The sequence below is a fragment of the Berghia stephanieae genome, chromosome 3 (assembly GCF_034508935.2).
Source record: "Berghia stephanieae isolate SIO BIC M18660-M18661 chromosome 3, UCSD_Bste_1.3, whole genome shotgun sequence".
In the NCBI taxonomy this organism is placed as follows: domain Eukaryota; kingdom Metazoa; phylum Mollusca; class Gastropoda; order Nudibranchia; family Aeolidiidae; genus Berghia; species Berghia stephanieae.
The window spans coordinates 33,544,530-33,566,538 of record NC_088362.1 but is presented as its reverse complement, the minus strand read 5'-3'; the positions used below and the strand labels follow the sequence as shown (position 1 = coordinate 33,566,538).

The following is a 22,009-nucleotide window of genomic DNA, read 5'->3' as shown; positions in this document are numbered from 1 at the left end:
TTTACCTTGAATGTGTTCATCCAGCTTGGACCTCTTTTCATTGGTAGTTGAAAGCTCTTCTCTCTGAAATATCAAATATGACATATCATAATCACCACAGACGCTGGTTGATAAATAATACATGACTAAAAAAGTATAAATAAAAAAATAATAAATGGACCAGACAAAACTTAGAAGCTGCAGCACAGATGAATGTGTGATATTTGTGACACATCATCTCTAAACGATAATATGATGACTCAGATGCCAACAAGTGATTTCAGGTAAATTGTCAAGTTTTTTTGTCAGTTTTTGTTCCTTGGAGAAATTCTATTCAATTTCCTCAATAAAACAAACACTTAACTCAAGATTATTTTCTCTCTGATGTCTACCTGGATTTTTAAGTAATGTATTTATGGTTTGTTTTTTGTTGATGGCTGATGAAGGGTTTTGAGCCCTAAACATTCCGTGTTTGGTACTTTGTTCTTTTTTGAAGCTGTCATATTCATTCTTGTTTCTTACTTTTTACAGTCCACAGCTTCTAGCAGCTTATTATCACCTTAACTCGTCTCATATTTTTGACAACAAATTAATTTGTTAGTATCAGAATCAACCTGGCATAAAACCATTTTGATAAAGATGGTTATCTTGGTCCTGAAGCAAATTTCCAATTTAAAGCTTTGACAACTCAAGCAAAAACATAAAATAGAAAAAGAGAAAAAGGCCGAATAGCTCACTGACACCAAGGGAAAAAAAAAAGAAATGAAAAGAATTTGAGTATTGAATAATATGTTGCTTGCAAGCGTGTCAACACAAATGTTAAAAGAAATAGATAGCAAGTCAAACAAAGTTTGAATAAAACCACCACAAACATGTTAAAAACAAAACTGGAATAACTGTACTATGGTGACTGGTAAATATACCGAGTGTACAGATGGATAATTAATCAATGTCGATATTGCTCTATTGCTATGACATAAAAAACCTTGAGCTTTTATAAAGCACAATATCCACTAAACATGCTCAAGGTGCTTTACAAAGGGTCCCTGACTAACAGCAACACGTAACATGTAGAACGAGACATGGCATCTGTTAGGCAATATTACAATTTTTTTTTGGACAGAGACAATGCTGTTGACGGCCAGGTATTCATTTTACACCTGAGTTCGGTGAGAGAATGTGAGTAAAGAGCCTTTTCCAAGGACTCAACTATACGTCAAGTGAGGCTCGAACCCAGGACCTTCTGATCCGAAAGCGAGTGTCATACCACAAGACCACATAACCATCTTTATTGATCAATCTTTTGCCCTTGAACAAAATTAGTTATTGAGATTTCAGAGCTGTCTATGGAATGATGCTTATATTTCATGATCTGGATAAAATGGTTTATTTTAATATAGAAGTAATTAATAATATAAATCGTTGATAAACTTGATACCCATCCTCAGGAGGGAAAAATAAGAAGAAATTTTAATTTCATTTCTTTAGTCAATATAAAACTTATCATTAAGTTCATTTATTAAATCAAGTTCCAACTTCAGCTTCATAACCTCATTTCTGTAGCTGCCTCATGTGAATGTAGTTACATGGATGGATTGAATGAAAGGTCTTTATACTTTACTTTATAACTTAACTCGAATTTGAATAATGTAAATTCAAAGAATAATTTCCATTTGGTGTGTATGTATGTATGTATGTATGTATCTATGTATGTACTCAAGGCTAATTCCCCCTCAAATCTCCCATCTAAAAAATATGCAAAAGAAAATTTGCATTATTTCAAAACATACAAAGAAATATTTTGATTGGACACATGCACACATGTGCAGGCGTACATACTAAACACATGTTCACACAAACACCAACACACACATTTATAAACACTTGAAAAACATTCTGTGACTCATGTCAAAGCCATTATGATTATTAAAGTAAGAGACCTGTTAAATTTTAACATTTTAATTCATAAATCACAGATAAAAAATACACGATAATAATGAGCCTAAAAAAAGGAAATAGCATATTGAGACAATCTATTGTTAGGACAAAATCTGGATGGAAGAAGAAACAAGAGAAAAAGAGAAGGTACAGACTTAGGTTCTATACATAAATAAAACTGAAATAAACTTTTATTCAGTGTATCTTTCAACGTATAACACAATATATTTACAATTAGAGAAAGGGTAGACCACAAACTCCCTCTACTCCATAAAAAATAATCAGGTAAAGTAAGGAATAAGATAAGATTTGATCATTTCTTTTATATAAAGTGAAGACAGATGAAAGAAAAAACAGATTTTTAAAAAGGAGTAAGATCAAGATATTCTTTGATTTATTTGAAAGGCAAAATTACAGACTGATTGTTCTTAAACACCATTCCCTAACAAACTTTTCACAAAACTGTTTTCAAAATGGGTATTTAAAAAAACAACGTATTTATAAATAACTGTGTGCAGCACTTTTATTTTAAAAAAAGGTGAATTCTTCTAATGTATTATGGCATGAGTCAAATAGCAATCTGTGACAGTTATAGTTCAATAGTGCAAAGATATTGTGCAATTGGTAAAATAAAACTGATAGCAACCATTTGATCTATTCCAACTCATGAGTGTCAAAGTTTGAATCAAGGTACGAGTCTATGACTTCATGACGATAAGCCGGTCTATGTTTTAAGGAAAAAAAGAGCTTCATGTTCAGATGATTGATTGACATTATTTGAAATAGGATTCTAAAATATTTTTTCTCACAGACTTTTTTTTACTTTATAAATTATACTCGTTTCTCATGGATTTTTTTTTTTTTTTCAAATAAAATTAGTTATTGTGGCATTTGTCTTATCCATGAAAACCAAAGGTGACACAAAATAATTGAATGAAAGTATTCAAAACGACCCCAAAGGAATAATTGGATAGTGGTGGGGGATGTTTTGCCGATAAGTCAGTGTTTCAGCAGTAGACCAGAAGAAGAGATTGACGAAAAGGGCTAATGATATGACAGAGACAATCATATCTCAGATGTCTTGTGAATGAAATACTACTATGTTATCAGAGGTAGGATATCAACATTCACATCTATTAAGACTAATCATATTTTCTTTTGTTTACAAACTTTAGTAATATACGGAGGAATAAAAAAAATATTTTTGTTTTGAGATTCAGATTTTTTTCTTAGCTTTATCTGCAATAAAGTTGTTATAAGCTGCTATTACCATTAAGCCTTGTTACAGGAGCTACAATGTAAAAACTCAGTGATACAGACCTAGTAAAAAACATTGAGGTTTTTGAATGAGGTACAACTTAGCATGAATTACGGAGTATTTCCATGATATTGAGATTTGGAGGGAATGATGTGTTAGTCATGACAAATTTTGCATGTGAAAGAGAGCCATCAAGTTTATGGAAGAATTCCAAAGTATGTATCAGCATGCATATTAGAGTAGTTACACCATTGGCTGCCATTTCTTGTACTGCAGCAAATAAATAAAATTTCACGCTTTTATCATTCTACAATGATTTATATTTGACAAGTAATCCTTTTATAAACTTCTTAATATCAAGAATAGAATTTTCATAGATCGTTAGGATATGGGTGATAATATCTTATGTAAATGATAAGGGTGAAATGGAGAGAGGAAGCTTTTATTGTGGTCTATCCCTTACCTGTATATATAAATGTATATTAGTGCCATGCACAAGCAGTCTGGGATGCAGTTAACATTCATTGCCAACTAGGAGTTGAAAATGCCACGACCACCCGACGGACAAAATGTTGGAGGAGAGCTGGGGGATGGTTGGGACAAAAGAGAGGAGGGAGGGGTGGGGGAGATAGATGGAGGACTATCCCCCTCATGTGACGCCTGAGAGAACTTTCTTCAAAGCATTTAATCCTGCAGTCTGTGCCATTCAAGATGGGGAAGATGAGAGTTAGAGGAATAAGAACCGAATTTAATGAGTCTCCAATATCTACAGCTTAGGGATAATGAGTTATGAGATAAGATCCGAGACATATTCCAAAAGTGAGACAAAACAAGACAAAAAGATACCTTAGCTGACATTTTGTGTTGCACAAGTGTTCACTGGTCAGTCGACCGCAAATGAATGAGTGACACAGCAGCCAACCAGCAAGTGAACGCTTTTGCAATGCAACACCCCAGCTAAGATTGCTTTTGGTCTTACTTTGCCTCATATAAGGAAAGTGCCTCAAATAACTATCTTGGTTTGTTTGATTTTCCTTTCTATAACCATGTAAATGTCATTTCTTCATCTTATGATGACAGAAAAAAGCAAGGTGTACATTGAAAGGAGAGAAAAAGCAAGATGCACAAAATGAATAATTGAGAGAGAGAGAGAGAGAGAGAGAGAGAGAGAGAGAGAGAGAGAGAGAGAGAGAGAGAGAGAGAGAAGAGAAGAGAAGAGAAGAGAAGAGGAGAGAGAGAGAGAGAGAGAGAGGAGAGAGAGAGAGAGAGAGAGAGAGAGAGAGAGAGAGAGAGAGAGAGAGAGAGAGAGAGGAAGTGGTAGTCAGAGGGAGTTTCTATACAATATTCACAGCTGAGCTAAAAGCTTATATACCAGGTCACCAGAAAAAAAAGCGGGCTCCTAACAAATGCAAATAAATTCATAAGTAAAACAGTTACAAGTTTCAAAGTTCAATATATTTATTACATATCTAATCAGATTACTTGTATAAAAATTTCAGCAACATTCCATAACAGAACTAGAAATTATAGAACATGTTCCAGATGCTTCCCATTTCTCTCAAGACATGTTTTGATCCTATTTGTGAAATTTGTTATAATACGCTCACATTATTCTTATGCAATGTCTCTGGTCGCAATAGTGATGGCTTGTTTCAATTGAAGAATGTTCTCAAAGTTTTCACCACACACTTTTTTTTTTAGAAATCCCCATAAATGGAAATCCAGAGGACTGAGGTAAGTCTGTTTGCAGCACAATTGCTTTCTGTCCCATGATTGATGACTGTCGGCAAAATGGTTGCTAAGCCATTGCATTACAGATTTTGACACTCAAGGAGCAGCACCATCTTGTTGAAAATATTGTTCTTGTCTTTCAAGAGAGTCAACAAGCTGACCAAGACCCCTCCAAAACCTTGACAGATCTCCTAAATATCATTCTGAGTTGATCGTTTGTGTAGAAATGAGACTCATCAGAAATCCAGAGCCATTGAATGAATGATTCACCATGACTCATCTGTTCGACAAACCATGTCTACTCTCGCAGCAATGTTGGCATTAGTGAGCCGATGGTGTCGCTGGATACAATATGGTGTCAGTTTTAAATCATTTTTCATTATAAGTCCAATTGATTCCCTTGGAATACTGACTTCAGGACTTCAGAGACATATGGATTTCTTTGGAGAAGCTGCAACAGACTTGCTCACCATTTCAAAGTTCTCCGGTGTAGATTGTTTTAAACCCTGACCGCTGTGTGTTTTGTGTGTCTTTGATTTAGCATTGTGAATTTCCACTGAGCCAAACTTCTCAAATACTGCAAACCATCTCTTTATAGTTGTTATGCTGGGCAGTAGATGGTTGTTTCAAATGTTTATTCTTTGATGTTTTGCAAACAATGAATGTGTCAATTTGGGTGATTTTGTCTCTTAATATGTTTTTACTGCAAGAGCACGGTGTTCTGGAGAAAACTGATGATTCATTTTTGGATTGAGCAGCAAATAATATGGATGGACAATCTATGCTGTGCTCAATTTTATTGCCAATTGGTGCATTGAAAAAAAAGTTTTTCAAGTTTTTTTAGGAGCTCGTTTTTCCCCCTGGTCAGCTGGTAGAGCAACAAAAAAAAAAAAAAAAAAAAGAAAGAAAGAAAGGAAAGAGAAAAAAGAAAACAAGAAAAGAATAGAATGTTTCCGAAAACAAAAAAAAAACAAACAAAAAACAACAAAAAAAATTAAGAAAATGATTGATAAACAAAAGGGCTAAATTTGTCACACATTCAAATTCTGAAAATGATGAAACATTGCTGGAGTAGCTCTCCATCCAAGAGAATTCAACAAAGAAAGACTACAACACGATGGAAGAAGAATTATGACATATGGTTATACGAGTAGATGGATCACATAAGTATTATATATGAAAATATGCAAGATGCATAACATGATATTCAGACCTGCCTACTTTCCATTTTAAAAATCATTAGTTATAAGGTAAAATTTTAAAATGCAGTTAATGCTGATAACACCAAAAACACAAAACCAAAAAATAATACAAGAGGCTATGTCAAAAAGTCTTTTTTTGTGATGTTTGAAAGAAGAATACAGAAGAATTACTTTAAACTGAAATTTTGGGGACCTTCTAAACCATTTCGGTTTAGACATTTTGGTTTAAAGCAAGTTCCCGTTAAGCGATGTTTTTCAAAGGTGTAGCAATTTATGGAATTTGCTCATTTAATCGTATCATGGGTTGTTTCCACTTAAATAAAGTTGTTGAATAAATGGCGTCTTGGTAACCATTATTATTATTTTTTTTTTTGGTTTGTTTTTGTTTTTTGTTTATTTTTATTTTGGTGCGTTTTAAAAATATTTTTGGGGGTTTTGTTTTTCCATTCAAAATTGTTCAAAGAGTTGAGTTCGGGATGTCGTGTTTTTTAACTTATCTCCCTCCGTCTTGCTCAACTTTTTTTCATCGTCTTCACACAGCATTTTGATTTCAAACTCCAACATGTAAGCGCAGTGCTTTCTTTTAAACATCTTTTAGTAAAATGTAAAGCTAAAATAAGATCGAATGTTCTTGTGTGATAATTGACAATGAATGATGCAAAGCGTCTCAGAGGTGAAGTGAAATGGGAATGAAAAGATGTGTCAATGCTAAGCTGTCTACTACACACCCCTCTTTTGTTAAAAAGCCATTAGGTTCAAAGGCCTAATTACATAGACCCCCCCCCCTTTTTTTTTTCACCCCACTCACACACACATTTAAACAAAGTGGAAATGAAATCCCCCTCTTTCCTCCCTTTTCGCCTGCCAGTCACCCGTTGTCTTCCTTTTCCAGTCTGTGCGATTGTGGTGTTGGCTAGGACTTGTGGTCGCTGGGTGGTGGTAAGCCAAAAATAGTGATTGAAGTGTTTGCCTACCCCTCACCCCACCCCCTCATCTTATACTCACGCTCTTTGTTTATATCGCCCTGCATTATTACGTGTGGCCACCTTCCCGAATTTTTTAAGAAAAAAAGAGAGAGAAAAAGAGAAGGTGCTCTCAAGTTGTTTCGGTTTAAAGAAAGTCCTGCTTAGAAGTATTTCGGTTATTCGAAAGAATTAGTACAAAGCTAATGAAGAAACTCATACAATTTTTTTAATTCTTTGGGGTTCATCGTATTTTTCGGTTTAGCTTCTTTCGGTTTAAAGTGATTTACTGTACTTCCAATAATAATTTACTTTTAAAAACCAAGGAAAAAATTCATTTTTACAAGTGTCTTCCAATTACATAATGTAAAATATACCAAAAAACTGGTGATCTAGCTCCAATAGAATAGAAGAAATAATTTCTCCAAAAAAAAAAGAAATACTGATGAAAGTGAGCTTTTTCCAAATAACTTAGATTGGAGTATTTCTGTGGCTAACGTCATAAAAACAACCTTTTGGCAGAACCTAATATATATAAGTAAGCCAAAAATACCTAAATATAGTGTTATTATTTTCTTATGTTGTTGGTACAAAACTCTCAATTACCAAACTAGTACTATACCGAAAAAAAGAAAAAGAATTCCCCTTAAGGATTAATATTTTACCCATTTAAAGCTTAAAGCTTTTAGGTCTAGTGTTATGACACTCGCTGCTGGACCAGAAGGTCCAGGGTTCCAGCCCCACTCTGAATGGTGCACAGTTAAGTCCTTGGAAAAGGCCCTTTATTAACATTCTCTCATTGCACTCAGGTACAAAATGAGTACCTAGCAACAAAAGAAATAAAATGTAATATCGCCCTTTGTCACATCTTGTCCTGTATGTTAAGTGTTGTTTGGCTAGGAATCCACTGCCAAGTGATTTGAGCATGTGCAGTGAATTTCGTGCTAAAGTTTTTATTCTAAAAACCGTGTCTGTACTTTTTTTGCAATGATAGTAAGTTCAACTTGTTACTTACAATAAAGAGCTCTATGAAGTCTAATGATTTGTCTTCAGCACAATTGAATGACACTTCTAAATGTTTTATGTAGTATTTTAGTATTGAACTTTCCATTTAAAAAGAATTTATTGAATTACAGATTCATATGTAGATCAGCATTATATCCAAAAGCATGAAGTTCTACCAAATTTTCACAGTAGTAGGCAGATCCAACTTATACAAGATATCAAACATTTAGTGAGGTTTTGGCAGGCATTTGGTGTTCAAATATAATATATATAAAAAAAATAAAATTATTTATTAATTTTCAATCAAACCGTCAAACAAAATAATAAACAAACCGAAACCACCCCCCCCCTCCCCCCATAGAAATTGACAACTATTTTTTTGATGAGAAAGAGGGCAAACATTTAAGTGATTATTATAATATAAGACATACAAAAAAAGTCCTGTTCATGAAAATAACATTTGTAGAGGAGTCCATCTACATTTTACTATATTCTAGTGGAGACAGATTTTATTTGTCATCAATTTACAAATTTATCTGTTCCCTGACAGGATACAGAAATCATTGAAATGATGGGATGGGTGTGATTTTGAATGTCATTACAAACAGTCACTTTACTTCAACAAAAAAAGTTAAAAGGAATGAATGAATAAATGAAACATTTAATGACAACATTTGAAACAACTAAATACATCCAAAAAATCAAACAAATCCAAAAACATTGAATAAATGTAAGAGTCCCAAATACCATTAAGGGCCAAAATAAACCAAAGTAAATGATACCATGAAGATGAAAGACAGCATTATATCTGGACTCTTCGACAAGATAATTGGGCGATCTTAAGGTCATGGACAGTTTGAAGGTCAAGTAGGCTATCCCCAAAAATTATTTTTAAAACTCATATTCATTTTATATCACTTTTTAAAACAAAAACAGCCCAAGCCAAAGTATAATTAAGCACACTCTGTCAGTGTTTTATGTTGAACGTTTAAGTGATACTAAGCTTCTGGAAACTGTGAGCTGTAACAAGTAATGAACAAAATGAATATAATATTTTTGAAAACGAACAAAATACCAAACACTGAATGATTTGGGTTTGAAACCCTACTTCAACCAATAACATAAACAAAAGAAACAACACATTAATATATCACTTAAAATCCAGACAGAATTTGCTTTTGTTATTGGTGGAAAAATGGTTTTGAGCCCAAAACATTCGGTATTTGATAATTTGTTCATTTTCTAAGCTGTTATATTCATTTTTATTCTATACTTTTACATTGAAGATTGTAATCTTTTAAAATAAATGACATTTAATTAAAGCGATGTGTAACGTATCATAAAAATGGCGTCTAAATAACTTTGTCAAAATCATTTTCATAATGAGGGATAACATTCTTGTCTAAAAAACTGCCTGGCTCATTTGTGAAAATTAAAACGAGGTTAACTGAAGAAGAAGTTTCTTCATCTCTTGCTCATCAAATAAGATTTTAATGTTCTTAATCACATTGAAACACTTTGAGCTTTACAACAGTTGACAATTTTTAGAGAAACAATAAGCATTGACTTTTGATATAAAGATAACAAAAGCCAGTAAAATATGGTCAGAGACTTTAAGCAAGTAATACTTACCACATCTATCAACTGTTGTGATAAAGATGCCATTTCCTTCTTCTGCTTGGCAATGTTTTCCTCTGCTTCCCTAAGCTTCATTGCCTTCTCCTCCAGCTCTATGCATACTTGACTTGTCTGAAAAAAAAGTATCAAGTGTTACAGCGTGATTGTGTATATGATATCATTATATATCATGTCAATGCTTCTACCCCATTACATGTGACCCACAGACTGGAAAAGGTATCATGTCGGGTGGAATCAGTGCCAAAAGGAGATTTTATAGTTAAAATGACTAAAAATGATAATTTTCAGTATTTGGTTACTTAATAGAAACTATGTCGATCTATTTTACTAAATAAAATATATAATGAAAGCTCAACCCAGGTTTTATATTTTTGACTACAAATTCAATGTTTAGCATCTAAATGAACCCAACTGAATACTGTTTCGAGACGTTGGGCCACATATAATCTTTTAAAGATTATAATAACATCTAAAGTTTTAAAGATTATGATAACTATCTACATTACATATCAACAAAAGATAATAGAATAATTGAGTAAAACATTCATCTATAGTCTCCTCTCTAAACACAGCATGAATAAATCAAGAAAAGAGATCAAAAGTAAATAAAAGAAAAAGATAGCAGCATGGTTCATATGTGAGCTCCATCAATGGCGAGAATGAAATCTTTACCTTTGCTCCATCTTCAACTCGGGAGGCTTCAAAATTTTTGACTTTTGCTTCAGCTTGGGTCAGCTTATATGTAAGTTCTTCAATCTGGTCAAGGAAAGAGACCTGGGCTTCTTCTGCTTTGCTGGCAGCCTCTTGTCTCTCGTCCAACTTTGATTTCAACTCCTGAATCTCTTTGTCTAGCTTGTCAGCTCTGTCCTTCTCTTTTTTAGCTTGCCTTTCTATTTCCTTGAACTGGAATTCATCAACTGCAGGCTTTGACTAAATCAAGGATGAGAAAAAGATATTATGATTATCTTGAAACTGCCATTTTTAAAAAGAATACCTGACTTTTACTTAATTGTGAGAAAAAAAGAGCATCATGAAAATATAATTTGTGACTAATACTAATCACAGTGTTGAATAGGCGAGCTTTTAGTTCTCTACCTGTGCTGCGGTCAAGAGGTCATTCACTCCATCAAATTCCCGACCAGTGCAACGGGTTATCTCCCGTGATACTTAACAGATTTGTTACTGATATCTGGTTAAATTACAATTGCTTTTGCACAACCACGGTCGATTTTACCAATTTAAACAAATTAGCAACACATGGAGAAAACTTTGATCTGTATTTTGGTACCAAACACTCTATCATTAGAATTATTGTCTTTGAGAGATTTTGCATTTAGATATCAGCACAATTTCAATTATAGTTTGTTAAATTTAATTTATTGATTGCATTATTATAAGCAAACGAGATGATAGAAACTCTCAAAACTTGCTCTAACTGATGGAGGAATAAAGTAACCTTTCATTCATTCCCTCACAATTTGTGCATCGCTCTTAGTTCTTTGAGGATATGCGATAACATCTCGGTGAAGCTGTCCGATTTGTTACGCTTTGATCATTGCTGGTTCAGAGGCATGTGGATTCCGGTCAAGATGTCTTCATCACATAAGTTATATTCAACAGGTGCTCACATGAGTTTAGCTTCATATTATATGAACACATTTATACCGGCTTTTAGTCCCACTGGTTACAAACGTGGTCAATAAAGAACACTAGAATAAAGTCCGAGTCGTTTCACATTTCAGTTGTATATATTTGAAGTTTACTTCCCAGATTAAAATATTGTTTCAGTACTTTGTGGGTAAAAAAAAGAAACCTTGTATAGTTAGCTTCATATTATATGAACACATTTATACCGGCTTTTAGTACCACTGGTTAAAAACGTGGTCAATAAAGAACACAAGAATAAAGTCCGAGTCGTTTCACAATTCAGTTGTATATATTTGAAGTTTACTTCCCAGATTAAAATATTGTTTCAGTACTTTGTGGGTAAAAAAAGAAACCTTGTATAGTTAGCTTCATATTATATGAACACATTTATACCGGCTTTTAGTACCACTGGTTAAAAACGTGGTCAATAAAGAACACAAGAATAAAGTCCGAGTCGTTTCACAATTCAGTTGTATATATTTGAAGTTTACTTCCCAGATTAAAATATTGTTTCAGTACTTTGTGGGTAAAAAAAGAAACCTTGTATAGTTTGAAATTATTATGATACAATGATCAATATATGATTAATTAAGGGTGATTATTTTAACTATTCGTGATATAAACACGACTTAACGAAGGGACAAAGGATAAATAGTAACCGTGTCATAAAGAAATGCATATAAATATAAATGTTTGTGTGTGTGTGTGTGGGAGACAGAGAGAGAGAGAAAGGGATAGATAGATAGAGAGAGACAGGGATGGATAGATAGATAGATAGATAGATAGATAGAGAGGAGAGAGAGAGAGAGAGAGAGAGAGAGAGAGAGAGAGAGAGAGAGAGAGAGAGAGAGAGAGAGAGAGAGAGAGAGAGAGAGAGAGAGAGAGAGAGAGAGAGAGAGTGGGGGGGATGGTCCGACCCGAGGGATGGACTGATCGTCTGATGAAGAGGACAGATGAGTGTATGGATGAATATATGGATGGATCGATAAATAGATGTTGCAATGGTGGATGAATGAATGGATTGATAGATATGAGAGAGAGAGAGAGAGAAAGAGAGAGAGAGAGAGAAAGAGAGAAAGAAAGAGAGAGAGAGAGAGAGAGAGAGAGAGAGAGAGAGAGAGAGAGAGAGAGAGAGAGAGAGAGAGAGAGAGAGATTTTCATTTCATGAATGAAGGACAAAAGACATTGGTTTATAACTGTAAAAGTCACTCTGCTGCCTCCATAGCCTCGTGATTTACACGTGACATATTTTGTGCTGTTTCCATCATTTTTCATAACGGGGCTGCTATTCTAATGTCAACCTGTTGCTGTTCTTTATTCTTTTTGCGTTTTTCAAGAAGGTTGAGCAAACATTGCAATCACTGATTTATTTTGAAATTATTTCGACCAGATGTGATGACTATGGACTATTTGCTGTTGTCAATGCTTTCCCTCATATTTGTTTTTAATCGCGTTGTCTCTGTCGGGAAAAAAATGTAATATCGCCTAGCAGGCGTCATGTTCAGTTCTACATGTTACGCATTGCTGTTGGTCAGTGACCCTATTTAAAGCGTTTTGAGCACCTCTAGTGAAAATTGCGCAAATTAAAAAAACTCTACATTACATAGTCTGTCATGACACTTGTAGCGTATAGTTTTGAGGGCTCTTTAGCATTGTCATTATCAATGTCCACATTGAAGATGAGATTAATACCTGGTTTTAAAGATTAATATCTGGTATTAAATCCTGAAACAATTATGTTTTGAGATTCGTTTTCTTTTCTTCTGTGTTTCTTGACTTTTCTACAAAGCCTACACAGTTCATTCAAATGTTTATCATGAATTTTTTGAGTGTGCTCCATGACTAAATGAAATTTAAAAAATCATAATAAATCCAATTTTGTTGACGCACAGATGGAATTTTAGCAACTTATAGTTCAATTATAATAGATTCTATTTGTGGAAGAATAAAAGTTATTCTATTGCTCTGTTTGAAGAATTTAATTTTTTATTGGAAAAATGAATGCATTTTAAATTACAGAAAAACGGTCTATTTAGGATTGAAATATCACGATCATTATATACAGCACTGGCATAAAATACATATGGATGGAAACAGGAAATCTTGATAAATATTACAGAGTGAAGAAATTTGTGTTTGAGCTCATTGTGAAGCGATAACAAAGAGATGAAAGTGAACATAAATCGACTGATATCACCCGATATCACCGTAACTGAACTCACTAGGGGATTCCCAGTAATTTGGCAGGCGTGACCCCGGGTCAACCTCGGGTCATCACTTGAACTAAGTTACTGCTCAGGCGATATTTTCGTTACTGCGTAATATGATTATCAAAATGATTTTATAAAATAATTTCTATGATCGAAAATATGACATTTTCCTTTAAACTCAGGTAAATTATATTAGTAATTAATTGGGGGCTGTCATCAGAGCACAGTTCTGACTTAACTCAATGGAGAGTGCTTTAAACTCAAAACTCAAAGTGGCCATTACCATACTATGGAATTTAATCATTAAAATTAATTCTCTAATACAACTATTGACAATAGCTAAACTTTAGTTCATCCAATCTTAATGACTAATACTTGATAATCTTAATTATATTGCTTATACCAAAATCAAGTTCACAAACGACACATGATATTAAACAAATAAGTTTCCTACATCACTTGCATTTCCCTGAATGAGAAAGAGTCATACAATCCATTTGTAACCCCTATTGCCTTTTATTTGTAAGAACAACATCATATATATTTTCAACCATGGCACCCTATATTCGAAGACCAAATCAACTTGCTATAAAATATTACAAGAAAAATTCTGAAAGAAGACGAGGAATTAGAAACTAGCTTTTCACGTTTGTAGACCTATTGATTCAATAAAAATATAATGAAAACAAAATATCCATATCGAAACAATTTTTCAGACAAGTTTCATTTAGTTAAAAGATCAGGTTATCTTAAAATGGCAGTTTCATTTTATAGACACCTTGTATAAGATAGAACCCTTAAAACTTTTTACAGTCATGAAAAACACAAGTGCTTGTGTCAATTGTATCTTGAATTTACACTTTACCAACCCCCCCCCCCCCCAAAAAAAAAACAAAAAAACAAAAAAAAAAAAAACAAAAGAAAAAAACAAAACAAAACAACAACAAAACATACAAAAAAAACATTAAACTTTCATTTCCATTCGGCTACAAACTTTTTAACAAGAAAAAAAAACCTCTTAAAAGTTAAAAAAAATTCAAAGCTAACAAATTGCATAAGTATCTCAGACGACATATTTTTTAAAATTTGTAACACGAAAAAGTGATTAATGATTCACTGAACATATGAAAAATCATTCAGTTGAAGAGAAATGTAAAATGTCGATTGAAATAAAAAGGTGAGGCATAGCATTACTACATGAAGCACCTCATGAATTATTTCTGTCCTTCCTTTGACAAATTCCATCACGGACAAATTAAGGGAATTATATATGATAATAATATAAGATCTAAACTCACGTCTTCATCTTTTAATGCTTCCTCTTCCAGTTGAAACTGTAGATCTTCATTTTTCCTGAAAATAAAATGAATAAATAATCAATTATATATTCATTTTTATTCATGCCACAGTTTTTTAACCAACAGTAATAATCTCTAGAATTGTCAGCATGTATCTTTTCTAAAATGTGATTGCCAATCTACACCGCATACCTCAGTGGATGACAGTCACACCCCAAGGGACAACAGTCATTCCACAGTGGACAGTGGTTATTCCAAACAAAAATGTGTGACAAATGACTCATCATCATGGTTTGCAAAAAGTGTGGTTATTGCAGTTAGCAATTATTCATACAGTTTTGAGCAGTGTCTGGCAGGTGTCAAAATGAAAGCAGCAGCGACGACGTAATTCAAAAATAATATGTCAAATGTTAAAAGAAAAAGATTTAATGGAACAAAACCGTAAATTATCGCAAAAAATGTAAAAATACTGGTAACCATGGGTGAAGAATATCTAAATGTTTATCAGATTGCAAGAATTAGCCAGAAAATGGAGGCTATGGAGGCTTAATTTTATTGGCTAAAAGTTTGACTTTTATTTCTTGAATTCTGGAGGATGGCTATGAATATCATAATCAGGTAATATACACTCTGATGTGGGTGTGTAAATCCTAAGGATGGAACTTTAAAAGACGGAGGTGAATTTTAAACAAAAGATACTGTCCGGTGTCAGATGAACAGATAAATTAATTTTGAAAAAAAATTAATTAAAAAACAAGAAATCAAGAAAAAGAGTCCATTAACTTTATGTTACGGGAAATAAAAATAAATTATAAGAAAACTGACAATATTGCTTGATTCCTCATCATTTTTGCACCACAAATTTTTAAGAATGACACGTTTATAACAGCACGGTTTTTATAGCTCAGTATATCAAAACCATTCAATTGTACATAAAATAAATGTTTTCTTCATCTTGTTTTAAAAAATGAATAATAAATGATTTTATACCTCCCCATATAATATTCATTTTTTTAAAAAAAGACAAAAAAACCCCCAACAAAACAACCAAATAATAATAATAATAATAATAATAATAATAATAATAATAATAATAATAATAATAATAATAATAATAATAATATTTATAATAATGCAGAGGCTCCTAGAAGTCCCAACAAAACTTCTTAAAGATTCCCTAGATAAAAATGTACAAATAGGCAACGATTCAGCTTGGAAATTAACAAGTCATAGAACGTACCTCTTTTCTTCTTCAAGGATTGCAGAAAGTTCTTGTTTTTCATTTTCCAAGTCTGAGATAATTTGTTTCAGTTTATTCTTGTCATCCTCTGACTCCAGTTTTAAGCGCTCTCGTTCTGATTTCAATGTACTAAGTTGCCCTTCAGCCTGAAAACATTTGTGAAAAAAAAGTTCCAATAAGTAAAAATGAAACAAATCTGATGAGCTGTGGACTCGGAACAAATATGAATATGACAGCTTTAAAAAAAGAACAAAATATCAAACACAGAACATTTCGGGCTCAAAAACCTTCTTCAGCCAATAAAAACTATTAATACATCACTTAAAATCCAGACAGATGGCAGAAGATGGCAGAGAAATATTTGGCACATCTTGTCCACAAGTAATAAAATCTTGAAAATGTAACAAGTAGAGGCGTTTGCCTGCTCCCTAATTTGTCACTTGAAACATACATGTTGATGTGGACCAATAAGATGGATGTGATAAAAAAAGTATAAATATTCAAACAAAAAACAAAAAAGAAGATAAATATATAGAAAATTTGATCAAGATAATGACAACTTCATTTTAAAAATCAATATTTACCTCATCAACATGTGCTGATGCTCTTGCCACTTCAGAACGTTCAAGGTCCCTTTCCCTCAATAGTTGTTCTATGTGCTCTTCCTTTTCTTTCAACGCTTTCTGATATTTGAAGAATAGAAGTAAGTTTTTGGTTTTTAAAAAAATATACTTAACTGAACAAGGCCTTCTTTTTCTACTACAAAAAAAAAAACAAAACAAACACACATGAGCATAAAGAGAGCTAAGAGAGGAATATTATGTATACATGGGCTGTTGGATTATTGTGAATTTGTGTTTTTAGAGTATTGGACGATAAATATTGATAAATATAATGGAGAGAAAGAGAAAAGAGAGAAAACATTTACAAGAGTACATAATATGTATTTTAGGTTGTTAGGTTATCTTTTGACATACACACCACTTGCCTAATACTAAGTCATACAATATCAGAGCTGCCAACTCACAATGCCAGTAAAACTGGATAAGGCTTTTTCAAAATCATGATTTTTTTTTCTCTGAAGCCAAAAGCATAAAATATACTTAAGTCCAACAGACCTATTCCATAAACAACATATTTAGACTTTCATTTTACATGTGTAAACATCTCTAGACTATCAAGAAAAAAAAAATGAAGGGAAACCATGATTTTCGAAATCTAGTCAAGATTTTCTTATGTAAGATTCTAAAAAAACTCCAGGAATATCCAGGGTAAAATGGGAGTTGGTAATTCTGCAACATCACCACTATCAGTTTTATCCTTTATCCTTTTCTTGAACAAGATAAATGACTATCGTGATCTACAATATTATATATTTAATGTCGGTGGGCATTCCAGTAAACAGCATGTTCATATGATTACATTTAAAATTATATATTTATAAACAAATTGGCATGTTTATGTAATGTTTCCAAGTAATTAATTTAATGAATTACATCCCCTGTTTTATATGCTTGAATGTTTTGGTCTATGTGTAGTTTGACTTGAGTGTTTTGCAAGCAGCCTAGACCGGTAAATAAGTCTGAAAACTCTTGTACGAGAGCACTCTGGTTTGGTGAGATATGATTGATGGTGTCAATCAATTGCATGACCACCAACAACTGCTGAAATACAACCAGATCATCCCGATCCAGACTCGCCAGACAACACTACCCAAAATACCAATACCCTACCGCATTCCCCACCTGCACATTCATCACCCGAAAATTGTGTAACAAATGGTCCCCCGATAAGACCACGTCGCAACATTCGTCGTCCCAAAAAATTTGACGATTTTGTACTAAATAATTAATTGTCTTAATTAAATCCTCAATACGTAGTGTTAAAAGTTGAAACCAATAGTAATCATATATATATATATATATGGTGGATAAGAATAATTAAATAAAAAACCTTGTGCCCGTGTCTGGAAGGTTTTTTTCATTAAAGTGATAGCTACAAGCATTTAAAAACTATATTTAAGATTTAGTCTTAAAATCTTGGCATGACATCAGTTCCTACTACACCATAATGTGAAAACCTTGTGCCCGGGTCTGGAAGGTTTTCTAATAAAAAACTAATACATATTTAATATGTGTGTTATGAGTTATTCAAATACTCAAGTTAGCAGTGTACCACTATCATTAAACTCATCTTATTCTTACTATTATTTCACCCTGAGGAGGAAAGATCTATGCTATCATTGGAACAATATCAGAGTATACGACATCATCAAGTCTGGGACAATTAATTTGCTTTGCTTTTCCTGATCTAGACATAACTGCAAGATGTTTGCAATTTATTTGTGAATCAATTTATTATTGCTACTATATTATATTCAACTCAGTTTCCCTGCTTTATCTTTAAACATTTTGTTGTTGTAAATATAGCAATTAATCAACTACATTTTCTTTATTAAAAAGGGGAGTGATGTAATGTTTCCAAGTAATTAATTTAATGAATTACATCCCCTGTTTTATAATTTACTTTCACTTTCAATACTTCCAGTCTTCTACTTTCACTTCCTGTTTTTGGTTATCTTTGTATCCTGCCGGCAAGCAGCAACCAACTCTGTATCATGCTTATCAATAAATTTTAATCTTTATCCATCCATCTTTGTATTATTAAATTATCATTTAATACCCATTCAAATATTACAGTTTATAAAAAATATTGCAGCTGAGTGAAACGCTAAAATAAACCTATTATTTTGATTTCACAATTAATCTAAGTTGGGTGATAATAATTTTATATTTTCAAAACAGTAAAAAAAAATAATTCATTTTTGATTTGATACAATAATTTGGTCACGTGATTCTTCTTAACTGTTTCCATCAATTTTGTATTTATTGAAAAGATAGTTTGTAAAACATGAGTTGTGGGAAAGGAGTGAAAGAACCAAGGAATACAATCCAAAGGAAATTATTAGATGCAAAAGCATTTAATGCATAGATGAGTAGTTTAATTTTTTTTTCATTTTGGTGACAAGTGTGAAATTCGATGTCCTGCATTTCCCCTTTCAGTAAATCCTGTTAGAGAGTTTTGGTTACCTAAAAATATACCATTGTGTTTAAAAAAATCCTCTTTCAAATTATTTCCCGGCACATGACTAGATTAAGAAACAGGACTTTCTTTCTATTATTAGAATTTAATATTAATGTTCACTCAAAAAGAATAAATAAATAAATTAGTGTTAATTTCCATTATAATATATCATGGCCTCCGCTAATTCATACACCATAGCTCACTTGTTCCCCCTCAGAAATGTATTTGCTATTTCTCTTTTTTTTTTTTTACTTCTGTCAAATCAGTCATCTACCAATGAGATAAGTCTTACCTGTAAGGCTGCATTTGTTGCAGACAGGTTAAGAGAGCTTGGACGCTGTCCAGTTTTGGAGGTCTGTGTTTATAATGAGTAAGTTATATTTTGTTAAAGCATTATGGCATAAACAACCAGTATTGTCAACACATTTGTGAGTATGTTGATGGGATTAATTCAGAGTAATATATTAGAAATATAGAGGTAGAAAAGAGGAAAATATCATCGACTCATTTTGAAAAGCAAGGAATAATGGAAGAGTTAAAGTTCCCAATGGTAGTAAGTCCGTTAAAAATAATATAGTGGCGTAATGGTGAGTGTTTGTGTAAATCATTGTGACAATATATTTTCAGTTCTATTTGTCATTATTTCTGTTTAAAACAAAAAGAAAAAAAAGAAGATATATGTCTTATGTAAGCTTATGTAATACAATGATAATTTCTTACCGACGTCAAATTTTTAAAGTGCCTCAATCTCCTGTGTACACAGATCAACACTACACAAGTAAGGATTATCACTGCCACAATCACCATCATCGTTGCCATCCACATTGTCACCATTATTAATATCAATATCATTAACTATGACACTCGTTTAGCTTATATTCTTTACCTTTTAAAAGCATATTAAGAACCGAGATATGAAAGGCAACATATTACACAGGTTTATCATATTCATGAGCAAAAAACAAAAAACAAAAACAAAAAAGAGTAATATTAATATACAAAATAAGGTACCTTGTCCTGGAATTTAGAACTATAATATTCTACACAACAGAGAAACAAGTATCCACTGACTGTCTTATAACAATTTAATTTCATTATGTTACCTATGGAGTATCCTGAAGTTTGCATTGATCAGATGACAATTTAGGGCATTCGTGATAAAGACAGATTTTTCATATAAGTCTTCGTCTATATTTCAAATTTGAAAAACTGAACGATTTTAAATGTATGAGTGCAAGAAATCTTTTACTCTACTCTCACGAACGTTTCTGATTTCCTTATTTCTTATTGAAAAACACATTTTTACAAAAATATTTGACTGAAACTTCTTGTCAGCCATAATATAGATAAATTCAATGCTTGACAATCTTATGTATTAATTGTTTACTCAAACTTTCTATCATTAGGAATTACCATTTCTGGGGTGGGGTATAATAATTGATGGATTGAATAATTTCATAAGCGATAAATAGCCACGAAGAGCACACGGTTCAGTATCTAATCTATAGGTGATGTGTAGAAAAAGGAGAAAGGCTATGAATATACTCAATGACTGAAGAGTTTCTAGAGAATGGAAATTTTTAGTATGTTCAGAAATTGTTCTTGTGAAAAGACTTTTTACTATTCTAGTACAAATACATGATACCCGATAGAGATAGCTAAGATTCAAGATTTAATTAATGTATATTATAAGATTTATACAATCAAAGAAATAAAAAAGGTATCTGCCTAGGATCTCCTTTTTATTTCTGCTGATCTGAATTGAACTTTTATAAAACAAATTACTAATTGTAGATAAACAATTTCCATATATATTATATTTCAACAATACTTCAAAGCGCTCTTTATGCATAAGAAAACTACAATCAATTTGGGCTGTCACTAATTCATAATTCAAACTCTGCAAGATATGTGGAAATAATTTGGAACCGATGGAATGAACATCTTGATCATGTAAACAATAAAATTCAATGTAATTTTACTTCTTTTTTTTTTTTTTTTTTTAAATTACACTATACATCTACATTTTCATAATAAATCAATGATTTGTTCATGTGCATATATGGTTTTATACTCACAACACATCCGTCGTATGGTTTCTCTATAAATCAACAATCCTTGATATAACTGAATGTTAACATCAACAAATTGTCAAAATGATCTCAGTATGGCACTGAAATAATAGCACATCAAAGTACATGCAGCAAATTGCAATCAACTGACAAGATACAAACAGGTGAATCAGATTGACAGTCGGATAAAAGTCATAAAGCATTACTGTTGTTCATATCCAATGTTCAATGTCTGACCATGCAAAAAGCAACAACAACAATAACAACTAATATCCATGATTTGATAGAACAGGGAAATTGATGATAAGACCTGTAGCCTAGAAAAAGAAAAAAAAAATTGGGTGTTAGGTGCTGCATCATAGCCGAGTGACTAAGTTCTATGACAATGACATGATGTGTTAGCCAATGAAACAGTTGTTAAGATAGGACTAGATGGGCCACTGTGTTTGTTGGTTGGTAGGGGTCTTTATTTAATCTATTTATGTAATTTTTTTTTTTTGTTTGTCTAGCTGAGTGACTAAGTTCTATGATTATGACATGATGGGTTAGCCAATGGAATAAATGTTAAGATTGTTGCTTAGAAGTTTCCATATGGCCACTGTGCTTGTTTGTTTGATAGATTTGTTTGCCAGATTCTGAACTAGAAAAAGTAAAATTATGAGATAATTAAACGATCCTAAATCTACAGCTATATATGCTTATAATCTTGTTATAACATAAGTTAGTTGAAGAACAAATCATCTGT

The 22,009-nt window shown here is 32.5% G+C and overlaps 1 protein-coding gene across 1 annotated transcript in view; it reads right to left on the bottom strand.

The window, feature by feature from the left end:
* LOC144967576 (uncharacterized) overlaps window positions 1–22,009 on the bottom strand; it is a gene marked incomplete in the record, with an annotated part of 62,019 nt that overhangs the window by 15,544 nt on the left and 24,466 nt on the right. The window contains 7 exon segments of the mRNA XM_078905020.1: window positions 6–63; window positions 9,708–9,824; window positions 10,386–10,643; window positions 14,869–14,923; window positions 16,109–16,254; window positions 16,693–16,791; window positions 19,485–19,547. Of these exon segments, the coding sequence (XP_078761146.1) occupies window positions 6–63; window positions 9,708–9,824; window positions 10,386–10,643; window positions 14,869–14,923; window positions 16,109–16,254; window positions 16,693–16,791; window positions 19,485–19,547 (796 nt within the window).